The sequence below is a fragment of the Cydia splendana genome, chromosome 17 (genome assembly GCF_910591565.1).
Source record: "Cydia splendana chromosome 17, ilCydSple1.2, whole genome shotgun sequence".
NCBI classification, from domain to species: domain Eukaryota; kingdom Metazoa; phylum Arthropoda; class Insecta; order Lepidoptera; family Tortricidae; genus Cydia; species Cydia splendana.
Window position 1 is genome coordinate 14,864,778 of NC_085976.1, and position 20,911 is coordinate 14,885,688.

At 43.7% G+C, this 20,911-nt stretch overlaps 1 protein-coding gene across 3 annotated transcripts in view; it reads left to right on the forward strand.

Annotated features, from left to right (window-relative positions):
* The window catches only part of LOC134798938 (dynein heavy chain, cytoplasmic), a 75,433-nt gene extending 54,541 nt beyond the window's left edge, over positions 1-20,892 (forward strand). For 2 of the 3 annotated variants that reach the window (XM_063771369.1, XM_063771370.1), the window contains 30 exons: positions 524-683; positions 998-1,099; positions 1,304-1,403; positions 4,054-4,252; positions 5,600-5,717; positions 6,146-6,361; positions 6,624-6,779; positions 7,254-7,427; positions 8,383-8,547; positions 8,843-8,979; positions 9,295-9,455; positions 9,958-10,100; positions 10,380-10,448; positions 10,889-11,062; positions 11,828-12,048; positions 12,461-12,629; positions 12,963-13,137; positions 13,367-13,484; positions 13,987-14,200; positions 14,663-14,735; positions 14,854-14,975; positions 15,180-15,365; positions 15,847-15,975; positions 16,308-16,413; positions 17,575-17,672; positions 18,165-18,293; positions 18,681-18,881; positions 19,237-19,347; positions 19,451-19,611; positions 20,701-20,892. In XM_063771369.1, the coding sequence (XP_063627439.1) occupies positions 524-683; positions 998-1,099; positions 1,304-1,403; positions 4,054-4,252; positions 5,600-5,717; positions 6,146-6,361; positions 6,624-6,779; positions 7,254-7,427; positions 8,383-8,547; positions 8,843-8,979; positions 9,295-9,455; positions 9,958-10,100; positions 10,380-10,448; positions 10,889-11,062; positions 11,828-12,048; positions 12,461-12,629; positions 12,963-13,137; positions 13,367-13,484; positions 13,987-14,200; positions 14,663-14,735; positions 14,854-14,975; positions 15,180-15,365; positions 15,847-15,975; positions 16,308-16,413; positions 17,575-17,672; positions 18,165-18,293; positions 18,681-18,881; positions 19,237-19,347; positions 19,451-19,611; positions 20,701-20,878 (4,465 nt within the window). In that variant the 3' untranslated portion in view covers positions 20,879-20,892. The other variant, XM_063771371.1, reaches the window with a different exon arrangement.
* The last annotated feature ends 19 nt before the right edge of the window (positions 20,893-20,911 follow it).

The window sequence follows — 20,911 nt, forward strand, 5'->3', positions numbered from 1 at the left end:
TCTTTAGGCTTTTTTAAAGACTAAGGTGTACACACGGCTAACTTACAAACTATCCAATAGCTAATTAAAATAGTAAAAATATCGTTTATCATTTAACAAGGCATTTTAGGTATAAACCTTTAAACGACACGCGTATCATACACGCCAACATATACCTTGTTGTAATGCATGAAGGTCTATACTACACTGTAACCATGCGAGTCTATAGTTCTTTTTTTTTTAGCATTAGAAATAAGGTAAACAATCTTGATGTGTCTTTTAATTGAAAATCACATTTTAAAAATAAGTTACGGCAAATATGTAATAATTATGAATCTAATACGATCATTTATATTCTTCTGCTTTCATAAGTATTAGTTATTGATTTTTAAAAAGCGTTTTTCAATTAAAAGACTTGTCAAGATCGCTTACCTTCTTTCAAGTTCTTTCTAATGCTAAAAAACGAACTATACGTGACGTCTATGAATATGAAAAAGTATCATCAAAGGATGTCAAAAAGTTAAATGTGTACGCCTACTTTCAGACATTATCTCGATTTCATCCAACAAATGGTGAAGTTGTACGCCGAGAAGCGAGCGGACTTGGAAGAGCAGCAACTCCATTTGAACGTGGGTCTCGGGAAGATTGCCGAAACCGTGGAACAGGTCGAAGAAATGCAGAAGAGTCTCGCTGTCAAGTCACAGGTATATTACTATATGACTTAACTATCTATGAAAAACCTCTCGTTAACTCTGAGAATAACAGTAAAATGGCACCCATCAATCTCCTAAGTTTTCTGAAGGAAGCCGATATTTGGTTTATCATTGTTTTTTTTATGCAACCGATTCTTCAGACCACGGTCGGCTTATTTCCTTCGTTTTTTTGAGATATAATAATAAAATTCGTTAATGGCACTTTAGTCAACCGTGGTGGACTATTGGACCTTTTATGTGTAAAATTCCAGCTGTAGACCAGACTTGCACCTAATTTGGACCTAACCTTTTAATTTATTATTTAGGAACTACAACAAAAGAACGAAGCCGCCAACGCCAAACTGCGGCAAATGGTTAAAGACCAACAAGAAGCCGAGAAAAAGAAAGTCGAGAGCCAGGAAATTCAGGTCAGTGAAGCGCTATACCCTCCTAAGGCTCACGGTCCCACCCTTTAGAATATATATAATTGGAACAGACTGGCAATTGTTATGTTTCGTTCGATTTCGAAACAACTAAAATTCAACCTTATTTTGTAGTCTATTGATTTCAAATTGAACTGCTAATTTTTTCTAGTATGATGAGCCTATGTGGTATGTTTTGCTTGGAATCAGGTCGCTCTAGAGAAGCAAACCAAGGAGATCGAAGCGAAGCGCCGCGACGTAATGGCGGACTTGGCGCAGGTCGAGCCCGCTGTCATCGAGGCGCAAAACGGTTTGGTTCTTTGCTTCATTCGTACTTCTTTTTCTTTTCTACTGTTTAAAAAACAGTTTTGCTCTACGTGGTGCTATCCTATGGAACTTTACAAGTGTACTATTTACGTTAGTCAGGTGTTGTACAGCCTCGCTTTCGTGAACAGTTTTTAAATATCTGTCGGTAGAATTTGAGACTATTTCTGGACAATTGATAGATAGATAAGTTAGAAACGGTAGCAAAATGACCCATACAGTATCCACGAAAATGATTCGGAACTATAGAGACGGACGGATAAAGATACATTTTTACTAGAGGCACCATTTTGTGGACTTGTAAAGTTTCATTGGATAAGTCCCAGATCTTCACCGTAGTACATGATTGCACTTGGCTAATAGACTACATATAAGTGTTACCTAGTGATGCCATGTTCACATTTGACGATTAGCTTAACATCATTAGATCAGTAGTTAGAACAGTCACAATAAGACGATGCCTCTGCCCCAATAATGGCCGGTTGCCTCAAAACTTCTGTAACCGTTAAAAAAAAATTATTAGTCTAGAGTCTGTGGTTGATGCAACTGGCCTTAACTATTGTTATTGATAGCGATTTAAAATGTGGTTCTATGTTATATTTTATTTTGTACTAAAACACTAAATGCAGATCTTTGACTGATGCCACAGAAAAAAACTGCTCTTATTACTTTAGAGGAGCGCTTCAGTCAATTTGAATCATTAAAATACAATATTGGAGCTATCCTAGATAATGAATTCCCAAATATCTCCTCGGGCGGTAAGCTCGCAGTAATTTAATAACTCAATCAAATTTGAACCTTAATTGATTGACTCAAAGTTTTTGATACCAACGATCAAAAATGACATATGCCGCCCGGGGGGGCTTGTCCGACGACAATTGGCTTCAATATTGTACTAAACATAAAAGCTAGTATTAAACACGAAGCCCCAACACAGCCGTGCGATCCATCAAGAAACAGCAACTGGTCGAAGTCCGCTCCATGGCCAACCCGCCGTCGGTCGTCAAGATGGCGCTCGAGTCCATCTGCACGCTGCTCGGCGAGAAGGGGGACACGTGGAAGGCGATACGTTCTGCCGTGATGAAGGACAACTTTATATCGACTATTGTTAACTTCGAGACTGAGAATATCACGTTAGTTTGCTTTTACACTTATTCGCAAACGTTCATTAATATTACACGTGAATTTTTAGTTCAACTGTCTGTGGTCGTACTCAATTAAATGCTGTAAAAACCACGGGTTACTTTTAACTCTAGGGCGAACCCCACACTAGCGTCTCCCGAGCGTCGGCGTCTAGTCAACCTTATGGCTGCTGCTCGACGTAACTGCGCAGCGACGCCATTTTCCATAGCGCTGACTAGACGCGCCGAGCGTCGCTCAAAAGATGATAGTGTGGCGTGGCTCTTAAGAAATAAATCCTTTAAAATGACAAGGGGTGTCATATTGTTTTAATTTGTGTAATAGTGTTTGTTCCTAGTAAGATGAATAGAAGTTAGAAGTGTAATAATATTCGAATTTTAAAGACAGCAATATACTTATAAATGTATGGTTAATGAACGTTTGTACAACAGAAGTTATTTGTCGAGGCGAGCCGGAAATACATGACAACGGTTTGATGCCGGTCTGAATACTCTCTAAAAGAGTTTCGGCTTCAAAAATGTGGATCAAAATGAGTCCTTCCACAAATAAACTTTGTTACATTAAATGTTAAATTAATTAAACACTGAAATAGCATTTTGGGTTGTAACTAAAGGAGTTAGTATTGCAACTATAGCATGATAATTTCCTAGAAAGTTAGCACTACAACTGTGGCATGATTATAGCATTAATAGTGTAGTTTGTTGTTATGTTCTATTTTTTGTAGTAATTTCCGACTCGCCTCATGTCAAAGAAGGAAGCTAATAAGTTTTGAAATCTTAGACTTTCTTCATATACTGGGTCAAGCAGATCTTGTCAGTAGAAAAAGGCGGCAAATTTGAAAAATGTAGGCGCGAAAGGATATCGTCCCATACAAAATTTGAATTTCGCGCCTTTTTCTACTGACAAGATTTGCTTGACCATCTATATGTCATACATTTAATTTAAATCTAATTTATATTTATTGGCAAACACATTGTACTTGGAATGATTTGTAATTCAATTGTAATTCTTCATAAAGTTGTTTCTTAGAATGTTCTACATCTAAGCATTGCATTGTATTTTAATATTAGTTTTATCTTTTATAAGTCGTTATTGTTATGAATGAATATTGTTGTAAGTTTATTTTTGTAAATAAGCTAAGCTTGCTTGCATATGTGACTGTTGTTATTAATATATCAATCGACATTAATACTGCGATCACCTCGTGTAGCGAAAGGCATCAAATACCACTAATAACATCGTCTATACTCGAATGTGACTAACTCTGCTAAGCATCGTCATAAACAACAAAATTAACAATCGTTTTTTAACATTATATTTAATCAATTTGTGTTTATTTTAAGATCCTAGTTTAAATAGCCGTGATATAAGTTTAATAATAACGCCAGCCGCATGTATCACAAAGCTAAATGCCTTTTTGTTTCTCTCTTTTTTTGTAATCTCTCGCTCTCGCTTCGTGCTGGTGGCTGGACGCTCGGATGGCGTTGGACATGCAGCGGTCAAGTCGATAAAGAAGCAGCACTTGGTGGAAGTGCGGTCCATGGGCAACCCGCCGGCCATCGTCAAGGTGGCGCTAGAGTCTATCTGCTTGCTGTTGGGTGAGAACGCGACGGACTGGAAGGCCATCCGAGCCGTCATCATGCGAGAAAACTTCATCAACAGCATCGTCTCCAACTTCTCTACCGAGGACATAACGTGAGCACCGCTTGTCAACCCGTATACAATCCTAATGAGGTTAAAAACTGAGCTTAGCGCTGAAGGGGCTTTGTTCTATTGATGGATGATGAAGCAGACGTGTGTTTTAATTTCAAATTAAAGCAAAGGTTTCATTTAGAATATAATAAATTTTATTCGTAAGCACAAACAAACGAGACTATACACAATATAAAAGAAAACACAAAATAAGATTAAAGTGACACAAAATGGCCCCATCTCAGCATGTTGCTGGTGGCTTCCAGCGCTGATCTTCCGACTTTAGCGGATAGAGATTGTTTTCAAAATGACGAAGGTCCAAGATCACCCTGTCAAATGAACATTACGCCATTAGCGCCCCCTGTAGTAAAGTATTAGCAGTTTTGAACCCCATTTTATTTAGTTGCGGTAAGTACGGGCGTTTGGTGACTCTTTCGAAATGCACTGTTTGGTTTGGGTGCTTGAAGCATGCTTTTGCACATTGTGTTCTGTATTTCTCTGTAACATTAAGTGTTGTGGTGATGGCTAAATTAACCTGTAACGATTTTAGATAGTGATTTATATGATTTAGCAAGTTTTATTTGCAATTAATCTACCTAGTTTGCGGTAGAGTAAAAGTGAAACTAATGTTTAAATAACCTGTAATATTCTTATTTTGCCAGAAATCCACAGTCATCTCCGGGTTGCATGTATTTACCAATAAATAAATTGTGTTCGTCTCCATTATACGTCCGTCCTCGTCGGGCAATCGAACATCAAAGACAGTGATTCGATTACTCGAGTTTTATGTTCTGTTTTATTTATTTTTGCTACTTCTGAGTTCTTGATCATGTTTAAAGTTATGTTCAATTCGATTCATGGTATGATAGATATAATTTTCTATCGAGTAAACTTTATATAATCGTGTGGCCGTTTTGTAACGAGGTCTGTACTAAACAGTTACTCGGTTTAAATTCACTTGATAGAAAATGGAATTGAAAATACCACTAATCTATTTGAACATCCAACACAACATCAATTCATTTTAGTTTTTATTTGCTGTGTGGGTAAGTGATTATTTTTGTTTAATACGATAACACACATTTTTCATTTGTATGAAAAGCATGAGGGTTTTATTTGAGTTATTTTATGAGTATTTGACGGATGTAGTGTACGGCCTGAGTGGCCAGCGTTCAGCGGGCAGCGTCGGCAGGCCGCTCGCACACTTTTGCATTTGTTTAACACGAATATCGCTGTATGCCCCGCTCGATGGTCCGCTCAGATCATACACCTATGTATGACGGGATGGTATTATGCACGATCGTAATATTTTATTTATTCTAAGTATTAATCACCCGTTTGTGTGGCCAGTGACGATGTGCGCGAGAAGATGAGGACCAGATACTTGAGCAATCCCGACTACAACTTCGAGAAAGTCAACCGAGCCAGTATGGCTTGCGGGCCTATGGTCAAATGGGCTATTGCACAGGTATGTAATGCAATATTTGCTTAACATATGAAATTATTGTTAAAAAAATAATTAATGTATGTCATGGATCGTCAAATAATTGAAAATAGGAGACACCATAGAAGAGAAGAAGTAATTCTTCTTTTATTTAAGAGCTCCTGTGCTCTTGTCGGTGCAGCAATCTCCAACTCATCCGGTCCTGTACCAACTCTTTATATTTCTGGTATGACACGACCAGAACCTTTTATTCTTTGAAGTATTATAAGGAACATTAATATTGGCGTGTCTGAATGCTATTTATAGGAACTTCAAAAGAGCTGCAACTGTGCCTTTAAAGGTTTTTCAGCGGCACAGACAGCACAGTTGAGCAAAAGGTATTATAGCTCAAAGACGCTACCACCAAAATGCTATGAGGTTCTCGATGTTTAGTAATGAGGTTGTTTGTACAGATCGAATACGCAGACATGTTGAAACGCGTGGAGCCGCTCCGCAACGAGCTGCAAGCGCTCGAGGACCAAGCGCAAACTAACGTGACGGCCGGCGACGAAGTTCGCGACCTGATCGCGCAGTTGGAGAAGTCCATCGCGAGTTACAAGGAGGAGTACGCGCAGCTCATCAGCCAGGCGCAGGCCATCAAGACCGACTTGGAGAATGTGCAGGCCAAGGTACCATCGTCGATACAACTGTAAAGCTTATTGCTACGTGATAGGGTCTATTAGGTGCGTACAAGGAGTAACGCATCATAAACGCGTAACTGATCATCTAGGCGCAGGCCATCAAGAAATACTTGGAGAACGTGCAGGCCAAAGTACGTTGATATAGGTCACTGTAAACCTTATTGCGACGTGTTTCGCGAGCTGATCGCGCAGTTGTAGCAATAAACGTCTACGTCTATCAATGCTCGTATTAATATGTTACTATTTACAGGTGGACAGGTCCATCGCGCTCCTGAAGAGTCTCGTAATCGAACGCGAGCGCTGGGAATCGAGCTCTGAGACGTTCCGCTCGCAGATGAGCACCATCGTCGGAGACGTGCTGTTGTCTGCCGCCTTCATCGCGTACGGCGGGTACTTCGACCAGCATGTAAGTGAACACGAGTCGAGTGAAAGTAATTTTAACCTTCTTGACAGTATACATACGCTACATATTTAATTGATAGCGAAGAATCACGCCGCGCGCTCGTGAATTGCAATATTTTAAGCCGAGCTTATGACATTCAAATGTGAAGTTTTGTTTGGATGCAACGACAGCTGGCCCCTGTTTTACCATGCTGACAATTTTCGCCTTACATTTACAATTCGCCCTACATTGTTGGTTCAACAAGTAGGTAAACATTGACGCTATGTACCGACGTTACTTACCGACCCAGAAATGTACAGAAAACTGTCAGTGTCAGGTGTCAATTGACAAATTGGTGAAATAGGCGCCGAGCTCTACTAATCCACCTTTAGTCCAGCAGTAGTCGTCGTTCGTAGAAATGATGACATTTACGTAAAATATTTTAGTTTAAACCTTCAATGAATGATCACGTATAATTTGAACAAAATTTGTCCACAGTACCGTCAAAATCTATTCTCGACATGGACCGCCCACCTAGCCGCGGCCAACATCAAGTACCGCGCCGACATCGCCCGCACCGAGTACCTCAGCAACCCCGACGAGCGGCTGCGCTGGCAGGCCAACGCTCTGCCCACGGACGAGCTGTGCGTCGAGAACGCCATCATGCTGAGGGTACCTAATTGCATTCTTTTGAATGTTCTGGAAAAATTTACTGAAAAATTATGAGAACTTTTTGAGATTTTCCATGTGGAAAGATTTTCAATGTCACATCTGCACCAACACTGCAAAAGGCCAAGTGACGCAAATTCATGCTTTCAAATCTTATTCGAACAGACGTTAGTCTCTGCAATTGCACTTTTAGTCTAAGTACCGTGTTTGCTACCACTTTTAACTCACCTCACCTCTGCCCACTACACCGTATCATACCATGACCGTGCTGTGAACGTATCAGGCACGGAATTTAACGTGATACGGACTACTATGCCCACTACACCGTGTCCACATTGTTTCATATCCGTACATAACGGGTTTAGTGCCCGTAGGAAACGCGTATCATCCCCTTAGTACCCGCGTTTTATTCGGAAGAGCAAGACTCGTCAGAAAGAGCAAGCGAATAGTTATCAGACCGGCAAGAGCGAGCAAGAAATATGGCAACGAGTTTAAATGGGCTTAGAACGGTCACCATAAGCGGTTATAACCCGTATGCTCACCGTTTCGCCGCCTGCACGCACCGTTCTGGCAACGTTGCGTGCCGTGCACGGAGCGTTTCGGCACCGGCAAAATATCCTCGCCGACTATTTTTGACGGTCCGTGCATGGCACGCGACGGGTATGGTCGGTATCGGAACGGGCTAGTGGGCATAGTCTCATACTTTTTAATAGAAAGAATATTTTTTTGCCTGACACGTTCCTACTACGGTCATGGTATGATACGGTGTAGTAGGCAGAGACCTTTATCCTGAAATGAAAATTACCTACGCCGTTTTCCATTCATTTCTTGACTTAGTACATGTCGTTCGTAGTTTTAACGTGAAGTAATTTAAATATTATAACACCAACAATATTATTTACGTATTGTACGTTAAATTTTGTCAGACATTAAGATTATTATTGTGATTTGATTACAGCGCTTCAACCGCTACCCACTCATCATCGATCCATCAGGCCAAGCGACCGAGTTCATCATGCGCGAGTTCCGAGAACGCAAGATCACCAAGACGTCCTTCCTGGACGACTCCTTCCGCAAGAACCTCGAGTCGGCGCTGCGTTTCGGCAACCCGCTGCTCGTGCAGGTTAATATCAGCTTACTAGACCCATCAGACCCTTCTCAACCCAGACGGAGTTGTATAAGGGGCAGCACTCGACCGGCCGTAGTGGAGATTCTCGGGGGGAAAACTATAGTCAGCGGTGGACGTCATTTGGCTGATATGATGCTGTTGAAGTCTTCTTGAGAGACAAGATAGTTTTAGTAACTTTTTATTGCCAACATTTTTCTTTGCCGTCGTTAATTTGGTAAGTGATACCTAAGAAAGATTTAATCTTAGCTAGTGACTGAATGAGAGATTTAGTTTTGTAAACTGTTCGCAGGACGTGGAGAACTACGACCCGATCCTGAACCCGGTGCTGAACCGCGAGCTGCGCCGCACGGGCGGCCGCGTGCTCATCACGCTCGGCGACCAGGACATCGATCTCAGCCCCTCCTTCGTCATCTTCCTCTCCACCAGGTATGGAATGGAGGATAGTGGACATAGTCCATATTTTGAGCGACTGGGAACTCCGCTTTGAAAACTTGTAAATGTCAATGTTAATGCCTTAACCGATTTAGACTACCAAGTGTACCCTTCAGCGCTCAAGCAAGCGTGCGTCAACTTCTTCGTCAACAAATATATCCAATAAGTTGTTTCTCTATGTCTCACGCGCTCCACATTACAAAATCACAACTCTATACTGGGTCGCGAGCTGCAGCAAACTGACAGGTTTCTTACTCCATCCCTATAATTTCATTTTGCCCTCGCCTAACATTTGCCTTTGTATCGCAGGGACCCAACGGTGGAGTTCCCGCCGGACATGTGCTCGCGTGTGACGTTCGTCAACTTCACGGTGACTCGCTCCTCGCTCCAGTCCCAGTGTCTCCACCGCGTTCTCAAGGCTGAGCGGCCCGACATCGACACCAAACGCTCCGACCTGCTCAAACTGCAAGGTAAGCACATGCGTGCGACAGGAACCGTAGGTATACTGCCTACACCACTTCGGTCTGACATCCAGACCAAGCTCTCCGACCGAATTAAGCTGCAAGGTAACCACATCGTCACTACAGTCCCAGTGTCTGCATTGCGTGCTAAAGGCTGAGCGGCCCGACATAGACAACAAGCGCTCCGACCTGCTCAAACTGCAAGGTAATTACATGTGTGCGACAGGGACCGATTGTGATGTTTGTCTCTGCAATCACAGTGCTGTACCGCGTATTTACTCAAGGTTGGGCGGCCCGATATCTATACCAAAACACTTATTAGTGGAATAAGGCCAGGGAGTTTCAATATATATATTCAAAACCTGTTAATCTATTAAGCAACTACTACAGTGCGTTTATCGTGGCTTGGCCACAAAGCTGGTGCCTCACGAGTCACGAATGTCATAATTAATTTTATTAGTCCTACTGAATTTACTTCTATGGTCCTAAAAACAAAAAAAAATGTAAACAGGCGAATTCCATCTCCGTCTGCGCCAACTGGAGAAGTCTCTACTGCAAGCGCTCAACGACGCCAAGGGCAAGATCTTGGACGACGACTCGGTCATCGCTACGCTCGAGACGCTCAAGAAGGAGGCCGACGACATCGGCCAAAAGGTAAACTTAGGCGACTGATATTTTGTAAAGAAACTTCATCTTTGTATTTACGTTGTTAGGTGTCATAGTCGCGTGTAGCACACAATGATTGCTCTATAAAGGATGAGACTCAGAATTCTGCTGGATGTTTGTTCCAAATCACCTGGACACAATCAAAACCAATTTGCCAGCCTCAAATGGTGATGTAATTAAAATGCTCGATTGTCATAATCCATGAGCATTCTATTGTTGATTATATTGATACATTGATAACATTTAACATTTTTTATATCATTTTAGGTTGAAGAAACTGACAAAGTTATCGCTGAAATCGAGACAGTCAGCCAGCAATACCTGCCTCTTTCTCAAGTGAGTATACGAATTTAGATTCCTGCTTTGTGTAGATCTTCCGCTGTAAAACATCGGTTTTGTGAGACAGGGTGAATTCCGTAGATATGCCTGTATCTACTTACTGTCAATAAATGTACTCTGTGATTATGAACCAGGCACACATGATCACACATATAAAACATCTCTTCAAAAATCTTACGTAGGCTATGTTTGTTACCAATTATGTGTAAACTCTTTATTTAATGGTACAGATGTAGTGCATAATTGTTTTCCATCGTATTTTCACGGAAACGTACGTACGTCTCTTGCTATTTCAGTCAGTCTCGGTACAAAAAGTACTGAGGTTGACTGAAGTAGCATGACAAATACGAACGTTTCCGAGAAAATATGAAGGAAAACAATTACGCAATACATCTGTATATGTAGCTATCAATCTAAAACTATGTATACGTTAACAGGCATGCAGCAGCATATACTTCACGATGGAGTCGCTGAACCAGGTCCACTTCCTGTACCAGTACTCGCTGAAGATGTTCCTGGATATCTTCAGCTCGGTCCTCGTGTGTCCGATGCTTAACGGCGCGTCGGACTACACCGCCCGGCTTAGCATCATCACTGAGGAACTGTTTACGGTTGGTATTGTGAATATTTAACTCTTTGACTGTCAAAAATGTCAACTGGCACGCGTGGGTACAGCCCAATATCAACATTGATGACGCGCCGCGTATGATAGGCGTGGCATTCAAAGGCTTAAAAACAGGGCGCTCCAATCGAAGGTCGTTCCATACCTAACGCCCATTCGAATTACCCGGCCAAGCCCTATTATGAGATACTCAGATAAATCGCTCTCAAACATAAATTTCTGTACGAAATCTTACGTAATATTTTTTTCCTTCTGAGCAATTCTGAGAAAAAATAGTGTTATTTCAAATCAAACAGTTCAAACCTTTGAACATCAATCGACGTATTACTTTTAATTTCAGTCCTGTTTTCTCTTACTCCTACCAGCCAAAGTAGATATCCAGACTTAAGACAAAGCAACGATAAGCGGTGGTAGCCGAGTGGATATGACGTCCGACTTTCAATCCGGAGGTCGCGGGTTCAAATCCTGGCTCGTACCAATGAGTTTTTCGGAACTTATGTACGAAATATCATTTGATATTTACCACTAGCTTTTCGGTGAAGGAAAACATCGTGAGGAAACCTGCATACATCTGCGAAGACTTTCAAAGGTGTATGTGAAGTCCCCAATCCGCATTGGGCTAGCGTGGGGACTATAGCCCAAGCCCTCTCGCGCATGAGAGGAGGCCTGTGCCCAGCAGTGGGACGTATATAGGCTGAAATGATGATGATGATGAACGATGAATAGTTTCCTTAATCAATATTATGTTAACCAGGTGGTTTACGAGCGCGTAGCCCGCGGCATGCTCCACACGGACCGCCTCACCTTCGCCCTCCTCCTGTGCCGCATCCACCTGAAGGGAACCGGCGCCGAGGACACTCTGGACCAGCCCTTCGCCACGTTCCTGCGCGGCAAGGAGGGCTTCGTGTCGCACTGCGCGCCGCTCGAGCCCCTCACGCAACATCAACATGATGCCGCGGCGAGGCTTAGCTCTAGGTGAGATTAGACACATACTATACCTATACTGTATACCAATTTTCCCCTCAGCTAATTCTTTTCTAGTTGGTACAGTGCACCGCTATCGCAACATACGGACTTACTGGCAGGGTCGCCATGTGTGAACAGTTCTAAGGGACAGTGTGGATAATTCCGAAATTACATAAAAAACTTGGGACTGTCTTAAATTTTTTTAAGTAATAAATTTTGTTCGAGTGTTAATTATTTGTGTATGTCCTCGTGACTTAAAGAGTTGTTAGAAACTTCTGTTCGGTAAAGAATAAAGAATGAAAGGCCTATTTTGGTATTCATAGTGTTTCATGAGATGTGTCTTTGAATTTTAGAATAGTGAAAGTTATGGTGAAGCGTGGCCCGTTTGCTTTATTTCCTACAACTCCCTGCGTGTCCACAGACTGGTGGCGTTCCGGCGGCTGCTGGAGAAGGCGGGCGAGCTGCCGGAGCTGGCGGCGTGGCTGGCGCAGGCGGCGCCCGAGCAGTGCGTGCCCACACTGTGGGACTCCAGCCCCAGCGCGCCGCCCGCGCCGCACACGCTCGCCATGTACCGCCTGCTGCTCATACAGGTAGCCGCCCCGTGTCTACCACAGCGGCCACGACGAAATACACGCTCCGACTAAACTAACGCCTCCATCTCGAAAGGGCTCTGAACGTGCACGCTCAACAGTGACACTAATCGACATATATATTGATTAAAAGTATGGCAACGAGTTCGCTCGGAGCGTGCGTTCTAGAGCCCTCGGGTGACAATGTTTCGTCGGCGTGCGGTCAATGACCTCGCATTGAAGGTCTCTATTGCATTATAGTGTACTTTATTACAACCGTATGTGTTCGGATTTTTAATGAAAGATAATAAGTGAGAAATAATTTGATTGTGTATATAAACATTATTTTCTTAGGCGTTCCGGCCGGACCGCGTGATCGCAGCAGCCACTCAGCTGGTGGCCGCCGTACTGGGCGCCGGTTTCATGGCTAAGGCCGAGACCGAGTTCGACCTCGCCTCTATCACCGAGCACCAGCTCAACGCCACCACCCCGGCGTTGCTGTGCTCCGTGCCCGGATACGACGCTAGCGGTATGTAACGCATATTCAATTTACAAATTATTCAAGAATTTGTAGATATCATTATGACGCAAAAATATGACCTAACAATCTAACAAATTCACTGAAAATAATAGCACTTAACGCGAATACCATTCATCGAACTGTGTTTTTGATGTACGGAATTCCGTTCCTTGACTTACGAGTACCGCGCTAGTAGTGTGCATCTTTGAGAACTAATTAACTTGTGAAATATATACAGGTCGCGTGGATGACATGGCGACAGAGCTGAACAAGCCACTGTCAAGCATCGCCATTGGGTCCGCGGAGGGCTTCAACCAGGCCGAGCGCGCCATCAACACCGCCTGCAAGACCGGCCGGTATGTCCTAATATTTATCAGCCACAAGAGACCACTGTTGAACATTGCACTGCACAACACCTAGCGACCCTTATGAGGTCATTACAGTATGAGGGTACAACAGCTCATTTTAGTTTCGTCAACGTTTACTGCAAATGTGTCCTTTCTAATGGACATCGGGACTTAGGAAGATATGGCATTACCCCTTTATTCATAAAACTTTACGGGCCTCCGGCGATATCATGGTCCCATTTTTATCACTTGTCATGTCATGCGTCACTTTTACACTTACATACTTGTTAAAACGTGACAGGTATAATGACAAATGATAAAAAACCGACCATCTTAGCTTTACTGATTTAGTTAAATTATGTTTTATCCCTTTCCTACAAATACATAAGTCAAAATGACAGATAAAGCCAAACGATTCATAGCTAATTCAGGCCAGTAGAGTAACGCGTTTATGAATAACGCCATTAGTCTGTAGGGCAACCTAAATTAAATACGCTTTGTTATTCCCCAGATGGGTGATGTTAAAGAACGTGCACCTCGCGCCGGTGTGGCTCGTGCAACTCGAGAAGAAGCTCCACTCGCTGCAGCCCCACCCGGCCTTCAGACTGTTCCTCACCACGGAGATCAGCCCCAAGCTGCCCGTGAACCTGCTGCGCGCCGGCCGCGTGCTCGTGTTCGAGCCGCCGCCCGGCATCCGCGCCAACCTGCTGCGCACCTTCGCCACGGTGACTATACTGTATTCTACTGTCTAGAAAGTGAAACATAGAACTCTAATATCTGGAAGACCGAGCTTTGCTCGGAAAACATAAAAACTCAAAAATGCGCGTTTTCCCAGAGATAAGACCTGACCAAGATCATTTTATCGCCCCCGAAAACCCCCATGTAGCAAATTTAATCGAAATATATATATAAACAAGAATTGCTCGTTTAAAGGTATTAGATAGATAGATATTAGCTTCTCACCACCGAAGTCAACACATGAATCACCAATCCTGCAGGATGCGTTACAACATTTTTATTACAAATTATACCACTGTTGTTTCCAGTTTGGCTATAACAGAGTTTGGACAAAACATCAGCATGGAATGTCTTCCATAAACTATTCAAATGTATTTAAAATTGAGTTATAGAAAAGTTTAAAAATGATCTGGCGAAAATAGAGTTTTGAATAATTTAATTATTTTCAGGTGCCCGCTGCTCGTATGATGAAGCCTCCTTCAGAACGCGCGCGTCTCTATTTCTTGTTGGCGTGGTTCCACGGTAAGTTTATACACGGATGCATTCGAATTTGAAATATGCCTGCTTATGTTATAGACGTTATAGTGTCACATTGCGCATAACCAATAGGACCTGCAATTTTGATTAATTTGTTACACAGGCATCGTCCAAGAGCGGCTCCGCTACGTGCCATTGGGCTGGGCTAAGTACTATGAGTTCAACGAGTCCGACCTGCGCGTGGCCTGTGATACTCTCGACACCTGGATTGACGCCACAGCCATGGTACGTTGACCTAAAAGCCTATTAAAACTGATGAATCCCCATGGTTTATATCGAGTAACACATTTACTAGACATGCCTGACTATATTACATGTGTCTGATTGAAAATTTAGAATACGTGCTAGTTTTTTCATGACATGACATAGCAAAAACGAACTGCTTACAGTTTTAACTGTTTACTAATCAAATCTAATATAATTTGCCAGGGCCGCACCAACCTGCCTCCGGAGAAGGTGCCATGGGAGGCGCTAGTGACCCTCCTCTCGCAGTGCATCTACGGAGGCAAGATCGACAACCTGTTCGACCAACGGTTGCTGCACTCTTTCCTGTGCAAGCTGTTCACGCCAAGGTCATTCGAGGCGGACTTCGCGCTTGTGGCTAATGTCGATGGGGTAAGGGATTTTGTACCTTGTGGCTAATAATGTAACGACCTTTTTTGTAAGCCAGTTGAGTCCGCGGCGTTTGTGAATTAGATCGACAGCTAACGGCTGCAGTTATAAGTCAATTGAAGCGGATATTACGTTTTCCACTTTCTTACTCAACACTTTACACTTTACAACCCGTAATAGGGTAACCTACCCAATCGTTAGCCCTTTTACTTTTTTAACGCTATACATATAAGCATAAACGTCACTCACACCGATCAAATTTCAAAATAAACCTTACTTGAAGGTTTAAAAATAACAACTGTAAGCGTTTTTTGGGCTTTGAGTACGACCACTTACAACGTCTTGGTCTTGGTATTTAAACGGTTAAACTAGAGTCATGGGCTCCTATTATTGTAGGAAAGTCACCACTGTGCACTGCCGCCCTAAAAAGGCGGAAAATTACCCGACATAATATAATATCTATAAACGACTTATTCCTCCGCAGGCGAGTGGCAACCAGAGGCACATCACCATGCCCGACGGCAACCGGCGCGACCACTTCCTCAAGTGGATCGAGGAGTTGTCCGACAGACAGACTCCGTCCTGGCTCGGCTTGCCGAACAACGCTGAAAAGGTTAGTTATTGCATACAAATAAAATAAATACGTAAGCTTCTTTACTATTTACAAAAAGCGTAAGGCGTGCGTTTCAATCGCACGTACCTATAAGGTTTTCGGAACGTAAATACGAAATATTTGGAGGTTTACCCGTCGCTATTCTCGTAAGCGTTTCTCTCGTAAGTCTCTCTCGTAAGTCGACTAAGGAAAATATAGTAACCAATATGCCCATCGTAATGAGCCCTAGTTTTCCCCTTCTAGGTTCGAAGGTCTGCTAATTCATGGGAATAGTTTACCAAAATGTTGGGTAAACGCGTAGAAAGATGATGACATGTGTTATTTTTGTACAGGTTTTGCTGACAACGCAAGGCAGCGACCTGGTGTCGAAGCTGCTAAAGATGCAGCAACTGGAGGACGAAGAGGAACTCGCCTACAACGCCGCTTCGCAGGACGACAGTCAGTATTTTTGCCGTTTTATACTTGTCGTTTATCCAGGCTCAGTTGTGAGACTCGCAGCGTACACAAACACAGCTCTCAATTTACCTGTTACAGTAAAAAAAATCTGCATAAAGAGTCATATCTAATTTTATTAAGCTATTATATAATGGGCGATACTTTTGACGCGTAGTTTTCCGCTACTTTTTTTGATGCTGACTGTATCTAATGCTATTGACGTATAACAGTATTAATAGATTTATTTTAGCTATTTTAAAAAGGGAATACGTCGACAAGAATCTGAATAGGGAACACATCACACAGCACAAAATGTCACATTGGCTTCAAAGCTAGTAATTGGCTTTAATTGTATTTCTTTTTTCCACGTTACAGAAGTCGATGGTAATTATTAGATTTAATTGGAGTACTTATCTAATTGTTGTTCGTTACTTTACTGCAACGCATTCGTGTTGCTTTAGGCCGCCTTTACCTCTGCACAAAACTTTGAAGAGCTTGAAGCTTTCCGCGTGAGCTTCTAACCGTCGTTTAGGCAGTTTATAGAATCGGCAATTTTTTTTAGATAATTTTAAATTATGCAGGAAGTATTAATCAAGCTTTGACGATTTTGATACAAGAACGGGTGATGTACGGACAAAGGTCTTTAATATTTATAATCCCTAAATTCAAAATTAATGCATCTTTATGTTTATATTACACTACGAGTTATGGCATAAATCATCTTAGTCAGTACTAAGGGTGGTATTTCACCTGTCCAATTTCTTTGTTCAATGTGCACTGCGTCTCAATATCTCATTAAGCAAAACGTGAGACGCATATACACATTGGAGTAAGGTATTGGACAGATGGAATACCATCCTAATGTAGGTGTACGTAAAATAAGCGTGTAATACCAGCCATGTATTTTACAATAATATTTCGCATCTTGCATGCGTGGCTCGACACTTCATGAGTTCTTTTCAATACTCTTATCAATCCGAGCACGAGCTCCGTCCATTATCGGGCTGAAAAAGCGGATGGGTAATCGGATAAGCGGAGCTCCTCTGCAAAACCTCGGAGCTCGTGTGCAGAGTGTACTTGCATATACCTGTCGCTAAAGAATGTCAAGTTATATGCAGATGGAAGGCGGTGTAAGACTGGTTTACATTGCATGTGTTTGTACAGATGCGTTGGTGGTGGAGGGCGACGGCCGCCCGGCTTGGATGAAGTCTCTTCACCAAACAGCCACAGGATGGCTGCAGCTCCTGCCTGAGAAATTACCGGTAAGAACGTCATTTTATTTATGATAGAATCAGACATACATTGTGTTACTACCTAACGTTAAAAGCTGGCTAAAAAGATCTTATCTCCTTCTTATCTTATTGTTTTCGGGGGCCCTTGCGGATACACTTCGACCCATAGGGATCTTTTGTGCAATTACCCCCTAGAGAAGATCTGTCAACTACTCAAGAGCTTTTCCCACCATATCCATGTGTTGGATGATGGAGCTCATGGGTAGCGTTTTAAAGTCCTTTGGTTCCAGATATCCTGCTCCAAAGTCCTTCATTATTTCTCTGGCGAGGGCGTGACATTCACACATTAAGTGTTTCACTGTCTCTTCCTCTTCGCCACACATACGACAATCGGTGTTGTCAGAGTGGCTAAAAAGATAAATTTACCATATATTCTTCTAACCTCTTTTATACTTGTAGAAGTAAATTTTTTGACGCTCATGAAGGGCCGACCACAAATATTGATTAATTTGTGTCATACAGACGCTGCGCCGTACAGTGGAGAATATCAAAGACCCGCTGTACCGCTTCTTCGAGCGTGAGGTCGCCGCCGGGGCTTCGCTGTTGGCTCAAGTGCACCACGACCTCAGGAACGTGCTCGCTATCTGTCAGGTAACTATAGTTTGGCCCAGGACTATCTTATTTCAAACATAGACAGAGAAAATCATACGCTTTTGTCTTACGTTAGTACTAGCACTCAAAAGAAAGGGATCAGTATAGTTTTCTTGGTTTTTTTCTGACTGACAAGTTGTGTTTGCCAGACTATATTTAAATTAATATTATATTCAGCAGAAAATAATAATTTCACACCTTAGCACCTTACCATCTTGCGACATACATTTGGTAGCTTGATTTTGTAATGTGAATCATATTTACAACACGCACACCTTTTCAAATTAAATGTTTCGCTACAGTTGTTTCTCGTAACACCCAACATCACATGGCGAACCTGCCAGTACTGCTCTCGACGTTTCCGTTACAAGACATCTTTGTGTACAGGGCGAGATGAAGCAGACGAACGAGACGCGGTCGATGGTAGGCGCGCTCGTCCGCGGCATGCTACCCGCCGCCTGGAAGCGCTACGCGGTGGCACGCGGCTGCACCGTGCGGCAGTGGGTGGGCGACTTCGCGCGCCGCGTGCAGCAGCTCGCCACCGTCTCCGAGTGCGTGGCCACGGACGCGGGCGCCCGCCGGCTGCAGGTACATAACTGAACATTTATGAATCTTATTGCAACGAGATAAGGTCCACAAACGATCATTTGGTAGAACACATTCACTTCGCTTTCTACACTTTGTCGTCAATCTTCTCTTCGTTATGGTTCACGATGGCTTGTTTGAACGCAAAATGTTACGCGATCCTGCAACATTGCGTATTTCATACTCCACCATCGCGCCGTATTTGCCAAGGTCTATACCCACGCCATCAAAGCTTTACGTACCCAAATATCCTATGGTATAGATACCTTCCTGAATTACATTTTTTAAGTGGTAGCTTTTATTTCATTTGTTATGTTGTTGGAATCGTCTTAAATTAAAACGTGAATACTGTTTTCAGAGCATCCCTGTGTGGCTCGGAGGTCTCCTAAACCCGGAGGCGTACATCACGGCCACCCGCCAGTGCGTGGCGCAGGCTAACTCGTGGTCACTTGAAGAACTACACTTACAGGTAGGTCACTTGTAGAGGGATTGCGCTTAAGTTTTTTACTTTTATCAATTTTTAGCCACGACTTGTCATGTAATATTACTACTAATATCGGTTTTCTCTCTAGGTGACGATACCGGAACCGGGCACGGAAGCCGCGGACGCGACCGAGTGGTCGTTCCAAGTGACCGGGCTCAAGCTGCAGGGCGCCACGGTGAAGGGCAACCGGCTGCTGCTCACCAACACCATCATGGTGGACCTGCCGCTCACTGTGCTCACGTGGATACGGTACGTGTTGGGTAGTGATACCGGAACCGGGTACGGACACGGACGCGACCGAGTGGTCGTTCCAAGTGACCGGGCTCAAGCTGCAGGGCGCCACGGTGAAGGGCAACCGGCTGCTGCTCACCAACACCATCATGGTGGACCTGCCGCTCACCGTGCTCACGTGGATACGGTACGTATTGGGTAGTGATACCGGAACCGGGTACGGACACGGACGCGACCGAGTGGTCGTTCCAAGTGACCGGGCTCAAGCTGCAGGGCGCCACGGTGAAGGGCAACCGGCTGCTGCTCACCAACACCATCATGGTGGACCTGCCGCTCACCGTGCTCACGTGGATACGGTACGTATTGGGTAGTGATACCGGAACCGGGTACGGACACGGAAGCGACCGAGTGGTCGTTCCAAGTGACCGGGCTCAAGCTGCAGGGCGCCACGGTGAAGGGCAACCGGCTGCTGCTCACCAACACCATCATGGTGGACCTGCCGCTCACCGTGCTCACGTGGATACGGTACGTGTTGTATAGCATACACGCGGGGGTCATTGTAGGTAAAATCCGCACGCGTCCGCGCCATCTAGCGTTGCTCATATGTACTATTTTTCGTTAACCCGCTCACTAGCTCCGTGTAACCGCGCCAGCTGGCAGACGCCCTAAGTTTACAGCGAAATGTGTTAGGTAACATTTGAAAAGCAAGATCTTATATATGAAAAGTGAAGTTTCCGTAAAGGGGAAAAATTAAGAGAAACATAATATAATCAGCCGAACTTTATATGTGGCACAAATTACGCACATATGTGTAAACACGTCTTGACTAAACTTGTGTAGTTTGGTTGTATGTAGTCATTGACAACTGTGTGAATATAAAACAAAAACAGTCAGTTACTCCGTCGATCCCTCTTCATTTATAATTGCGTCGCTTAACTTTAAACTCGGGTAAATCCATTCGACCCTCTCAGCAAATATCTACCCTATCACCTTTTCTTAATACCAAAATCGTATAATACGACAGATGGATTTACCCGAGTTTGAAACGAAGCGAGGGAATCAGCCTTTGTTTCCGTTCGGCTTGTACATGTCAGTTTGTATCGGCAGCGGTCCGGAGAGCAGCACGGTGGCGGCGGGCGGGCAGGCGCTGACGCTGCCGGTGTACCTGAACAGCGCGCGCTCCGAGCTGCTGTTCACCGTGCGCCTGCCCATCGCGCCCGGCCAGGAGCCGCACGCCTTCTACGAGCGCGGCGTGGCGCTGCTCACCTCCACGGCGCTCAACTAAACCCAGCACCAGGGCGGCAAGGGCCGCCCGACT